This window comes from Rhagoletis pomonella, unplaced genomic scaffold (genome assembly GCF_013731165.1).
Source record: "Rhagoletis pomonella isolate Grant_MI unplaced genomic scaffold, Rhpom_1.0 Rhpom_scaffold_00007, whole genome shotgun sequence".
In the NCBI taxonomy this organism is placed as follows: domain Eukaryota; kingdom Metazoa; phylum Arthropoda; class Insecta; order Diptera; family Tephritidae; genus Rhagoletis; species Rhagoletis pomonella.
Window position 1 is genome coordinate 41,184,659 of NW_023458561.1, and position 5,880 is coordinate 41,190,538.

Genomic DNA, 5,880 nt, shown 5'->3' on the forward strand with positions numbered 1-5,880 from the left:
GACTGAAAAATAAATCAATTATATGTATGTATGTAAGTACATCGTCACCTAAGGATAAAACGGTGCCAAGTCCATTTTTTTGAAATTGTTCAGGAAAGACGAAAAATTGATGTAGTTTCGTATTACCTGCCATTCTGCACCAAAAACTAAATTTTGAAAAAAATTGACTTGGCACCTTTTCACATTTAAGTAGCGAATATGTATGTAAATTTGTATGTTTAATAAATATGAGCACTAAACTGGAATGCAAAAAGGTGTAATCCCACCCTATGGATTGAAAGGTTAAAGGCGAAATTAGTCACATATCAAATTAACTGTTGGTAAAGAGAGCGAGAAGCAACGGTAACGTGACCGTCATGCGGTGGTGAGTTTTCATTAACACGCAAACCCCCTAAGGTAGATCGTGTCAGCGTCAACGTACGTTTACGCTACGTAGTTGACTAATTTCGCCTTAAGTCATAAAAAAGTTTCGTAATAAGGCCCATAAAGTGGTTACTATACTGAGGAAAAATTCTAACCTTTCGGGAAGAAAAACAGTTCAGCTAGCGGATTTTTAACCAGCTTTCAAAAAAGGAGGAGGTTATCAGTTCGTCGGAATATTTTTTTTTAATGTATGTTACCGCATAACTTTGGACCACGTCAACCGATAATTCTTTTTGCATCGGAAAGGCAGTGTCTCAGAGGTGGTCCCATACTAATCTGGTTAATAAGATCCGATCAGTGGATCATGAGATATATATATATATTTTTTTTTATATGAGAGTTGAAGTCGGTTTTTTTTTTGCTAAAAATTACTTGTTCTGAGTCATTTGTGCGAAGAAGCGGGGCTGAAGACCTAGAAAGTTCAGAAAGTGCCGAACCGGAATGCTTAAAAGAACTTAATTGAAGGCAACTATGTAGCAGAATGCGGCACAGTGTTTATAGTATTTCCTATACCGTCGCTAGACACGAGTAAAAGTGCGTTAGTGTTTTGACGTGGAAAAAGGAAGCGTGAAAATATTGATGATAAAAGACGCTTAAAAAAGATAGGTTCATACTTGGCCAAGGACTGTCACTTCAGCAACATTCCTCAAACACCCCTTGGGGAATTTACATACTGTTACACCCGCAACCATAGTCGACCAGTGAGTTTACGCGTCTTTCTTCGCTTAAGTTTTTCATGCGTCTTATTTCGCGGTCAACTTTTTGTGTTTCAAGCGGTTCTAAGCACAGATATCTTAGAATCAAATTAAAACAGTTTTTTTTTTTTTTTTAATAATGAGATCCATTTTAAGTTTGTTTGTAGCATAGATTATATAATATCAGTTCGGTCTTCCATATCTAGATTACTTCATATAAAATGAAAACTTGTATGCCAAGTGCAAAATTGGATGCATGCAGGAAGCGCGCAGAGCGTAATATTAGATACTGGCATGACAGGTTAGGTTTTCTTGGTTTCCACCATAATGTGTTAGGAAGAGGCACACTTAGGGCGCTGTGGTTACATTATTCAAGAGAATCTTTACATTTTTGCGCCCCCTACAGGTAAAACCAGTTCATCGTACAGTAAGGGTCACAAGATCGTAGATTCTTTTAAAAACCCACGAAAAATTTCGAACGATCTTCATACCCGAAGTGTTAAAAAAATACTGAAATATCGCAAAAATAAAACCTCAATAATCTAGAAAAATACCGAAAATATGCAACAAAATTCGAAAAAGTAATACGACGAGGAGTCCGAAAAAATCTTGAAAAGTCTCGAAAATAACCGAAAAATCAAAAAGAATTTTTGTTTTTATTATCAGTGTCAAAAATGAAAAAGAACATACTTCAGGTGAACAGCGGAGATGGTCTAGTAACTAGATATGTGAACAAAGGCACTCCACAAGGGGTGTACTTACCCACTGTTGTACCCACCCAGTAGCCTTGAACGGCATACTGGTGGATCGCAATAGAGGAGTAGTTTAAGTAGTGGAATATGCTGACGATAATTGCAGCACTGAAATCCTGCCCCTCAGGAGCACTGAATGCTGCCCTCAATTTAGTTCCCATTGATCTGGGCCTAAAGGAAAGACTCAGAGACTCGGTGCTGTGGAAAACGAGAACTTGGACATAGCTCAATCTTAAAGCCTTAGTACGATAGAAAATAAAACCCGAACTACATGGTATCAAACCTGGACTTTGAATATAAATACTTGTGCGGCTTCCATTCAGAAAGGAATGGAAAAGAGGCCAAGCTACTAATAAGGAAAACATCTGTATCTAAAGTGATGTGTTCAAGATGGACTGCGATGTAGGCACAGGGGTCTATTCTGAGAAGATCGGTGTTCAATCGGTCCCTGCGGCTGGAAAACCATGCCAGGATATTTCAGGCTAAATTGGTATGCTGTAATCCGAATCTTCGTAGTTACGAATTCGTAGTTCCGTTCCGACAAATCGAAAATTGGTATGCTGTAATCCGATCGTAACTATCAACGGCACTGCCAGCTAAAAGCGCGAAATTCGAAGTTCTTAACCAGCTGCTTTGGCAGAAACAAATTAAAATAAATATAATCGCAAGTGAATAGTGAAATTTAAAAAAAAAAAATTGTCGTTATTTGAAAAGAATTTTCCTTAATTAAGTAGGATACAATGGAATCAGTGGCCAGAGCACTTTTGTCTCAGGTGGAAGAATATTCTGCAGCTAACAGTTGCATTAATATACAAAAGAGATTGCTAGTAGTTCTGATCCATTTAGCTTGTGAAAAATTTCCGCATCAACAAAGATGCATTTAAAAGCGTTTTAATAATTATGTAGGAAGAGCTTAGGCGAAGTGTAAAATCATCATGGGCACATTGGTGGCAGTTTTGAGGTTTTTCGCTGAGGGGAGCTACCAACATAGTTTTGGGGAAATGGATGTCGGGTTGGCGCAATCCACGTTCTCAAAAACTTCAAACATTTTTCAAAGCCTCGAGCAATGTCCGGCCTTTAGCTCATGCATTCCACAATTTTTTCGCACTGCAACTGATTTGTTATGATCTTCGACCTGATATGTTGGAAATATTTAATAATAATCCAATTTTTTTCTATTTACACTTTAACTTACAGCGTGGCGACGAATAACTGTTACCCAGGTTTTTTTGAGAAATAAAAGGGTCCTTTAAAGATTTTGCGAAAAAAGTATTTTATTGATAATTTTCCACAGATTTTACTTTAGTTGCATTAATTATTTTTTAAATTTTAATCCTTATTTACATTTGCCAGCAGTGTAAACTTTGAGAGAAAAGTTCATTTGGCACGCAAGTCTTTTTCAGGTGTATTTTTTCTTAAGCTTTGTATAAAAAAAGTACAAAAAAGAAAAAAACTGCATAAGGTTGGTCGAATGAATGACCGTCCTAGTCACCAGTTCCGAGTCTATTCGATTTTTGAGTATGAGGCCTTAGGTTGGACAGAAGGGGGAGTATAAAGGACTCAAAATGGAGAAAATTAGCCTATGGTTACAGAAGATATGGAATAAATTAACTGACGAAGACCTGCGTGCCAAATGAACTTTCCTCTCAAAGTTTACACTGCTGGCAAATGTAAATAAGGATTAAAATTTAAAAACTAATTAATGCAACTAAAGTAAAATCTGTGGAAAAATAACGATAAAATACTTTTTTCGCAAAATCTATAAAGGACTCTTTTATTTCTCAAAAATATCTGGGTAACAGTTATTCGTCGCCACGCTGTACATACTTTTGCGTTTACACACTTTATTTTGTTGATATTTTAAAACAATTTCTTTCGCTCCGATACTAGTTGCTCTTCGTACAAAATTTCCGACAAATACATAAAAATGACAGTTACGTCTGATTCAGGCATACTAACATTACGAATTTCGAAGATGGCCTCCGAATTTCGAAATTACGATACGACGACGCGGATTTCAGGATACCAATTTAACGACTCGTAGCAAAATCGAATCTACGACGGATTACAGCATAGGGGTGATAATGAAGTATTTAGCGGATTTCTCTTCTAGTCCAACAATAAGCGATATGCACAAATTCATAAGCGGTTCAGAATGGTTTAGTTAAACTGCAGAAATGTTTAATAGGTAAAATATCATTGTTCACGAGGAGTGCACCAAAATGGCGTTCTTATTATTCCCGATTAAGTGGTACTGAGCGTGGGTATTTACTTTATGATGAGCGTGCGGACGAGACTGAGTTCCTATTCATGAGGAAACTAGACTCATTGTTTGTGAGAACCTTAACGGGGTCCTCAAAAAACTGTGCTAGAAGTCTGTTCTGGAATGTCTGTCTGATTTCCAAAAACGAAAAAAAAAACGTAGTAAAAACTACATTGCGTACTTGCGCCGGGTATTTAATGTTCGGCTCCGCCCGAACTTAGACGTTTTTACTTGTTTTAAATGTGTATGTGTTTTTGCATGGGAAGTGGTATTTGTAGTGGAGCTGTAATGCCTACTTAAAAATTAGTATAACTCAAATACACACTTTTTCCTTCCCCACTTACCGACATTATACGATCCAAATCAATATCCTGATCCTTGTAAATCTTACAATTGTCGAGAGTGCGACAAAGGCTATAGGTCAAGTGACGACCCAATAAACTATTTAATATAGGTTTCTCTATACTTATAGTTCCTGAAACAAAAGTTTTAAGGCATATAATCAATTTACCACATTAACAAAAAGCAACTTCAAATACATACCTTTATGAACATCCCAAGGAGCCGAAATGATTTTTGCAGCCGTTAAACAAGAGTGCGCCTCCTCACTTTTACGTACCAGGTAATTGCCTAGAAAAACATGCAGTCTATATACAAAGGCTGTAATGAACTATGTAAATAATAATAAGGATTACCTAAAATCAAGCCCCCCATTGAAATTCCAGTAGCGCCTAACTTACAATGCGCGGGAATAATTTTGCGCACATGATGTACAATTTCCGAGAGGTCTTCACAATTAGAGGCGCAATAAAGACGCGGGGTTTTGAGTTCAATGCCACCTAAGCCACGATTGTTGAATACGACTACACGCATGCCTGCATCATTGGCCGCCATGACAAGGCATTTGATGTATTCTGCTTGGGATTCCCCTGTCAGACCCGGTAGGATAATAATGCAGGGCGCATTAGCATGACAACCTCTATCCAACCAATCCAAAGCGACTTCACCACCATCTTTTAGTGGGAAAATTTCTCTAATTTTTTTATATTATCGTTAATTACATATGGGTATATGATATTTCAAAGCTATGTCGAAGTGCACTACCTTCTATAATTTATGTTGGGTATAATTTGCGATCGTAGTAAGCTCGCAAAAATCGTTTGTGCTCGACTCTCCACACACCAGAATGTGGGCCAAAATTTCATTTCTAGTGTTGGAATGTTTTGCTGAAGAAACTCTTTGAATGCACCATCGGTGCAGGCAAGTATCGGACGCTGTCAAGAGAGTCCAGATTTCATTTGTAAGTACACGATTTAAACGTTTTATAAGTACTGGAACACTTACCTTAACTACCTCTATAAAGTAGTAGACAACGTAAGCACCGAACGCAAATGCCACTACATGCCAGCGTGGCATATTCGAGAGGTAGTAAAACATAGAGTCGTACATAACGCGTTTGTTCAGTCCTTCGAAACTCTCTGCGAGTGTTGGCCTCACACTTAATCTAGCAGAATGTTCGGATCTGAAGGAAATAAAAAATTATTACCAAAGAGATTTATTAGCGATAATGTTTTATTTATTGAATTATTCTATTCCATTAAGGTCGCATTGATGTTGAAATGGAATAAAATAAGCTATATGTGAGTTATTATGTATTCCGTATATTAGAGGTCAATGTATGTTTTCCATTACTGGGGTACGGATCCAATTTTCAATGGCCTGAGTTATGTTGACTTTAATGCTTTGA

At 37.3% G+C, this 5,880-nt stretch overlaps 1 protein-coding gene across 1 annotated transcript in view; it reads right to left on the reverse strand.

Moving 5' to 3' along the window:
- Positions 1-3,865: 3,865 nt before the first annotated feature.
- The window catches only part of LOC118743832 (phospholipase ABHD3-like), a 27,129-nt gene continuing 25,114 nt past the window's right edge, over positions 3,866-5,880 (reverse strand). The window contains exons 2-7 of the mRNA XM_036476595.1: positions 5,478-5,655; positions 5,238-5,407; positions 4,829-5,166; positions 4,677-4,763; positions 4,478-4,608; positions 3,866-3,925 (exon numbers count right to left, since the gene is read on the reverse strand). Coding sequence (XP_036332488.1) covers positions 3,866-3,925; positions 4,478-4,608; positions 4,677-4,763; positions 4,829-5,166; positions 5,238-5,407; positions 5,478-5,582 — 891 coding nt within the window. The 5' untranslated portion in view covers positions 5,583-5,655. The remainder of the gene's footprint in view (positions 3,926-4,477; positions 4,609-4,676; positions 4,764-4,828; positions 5,167-5,237; positions 5,408-5,477; positions 5,656-5,880) is intronic.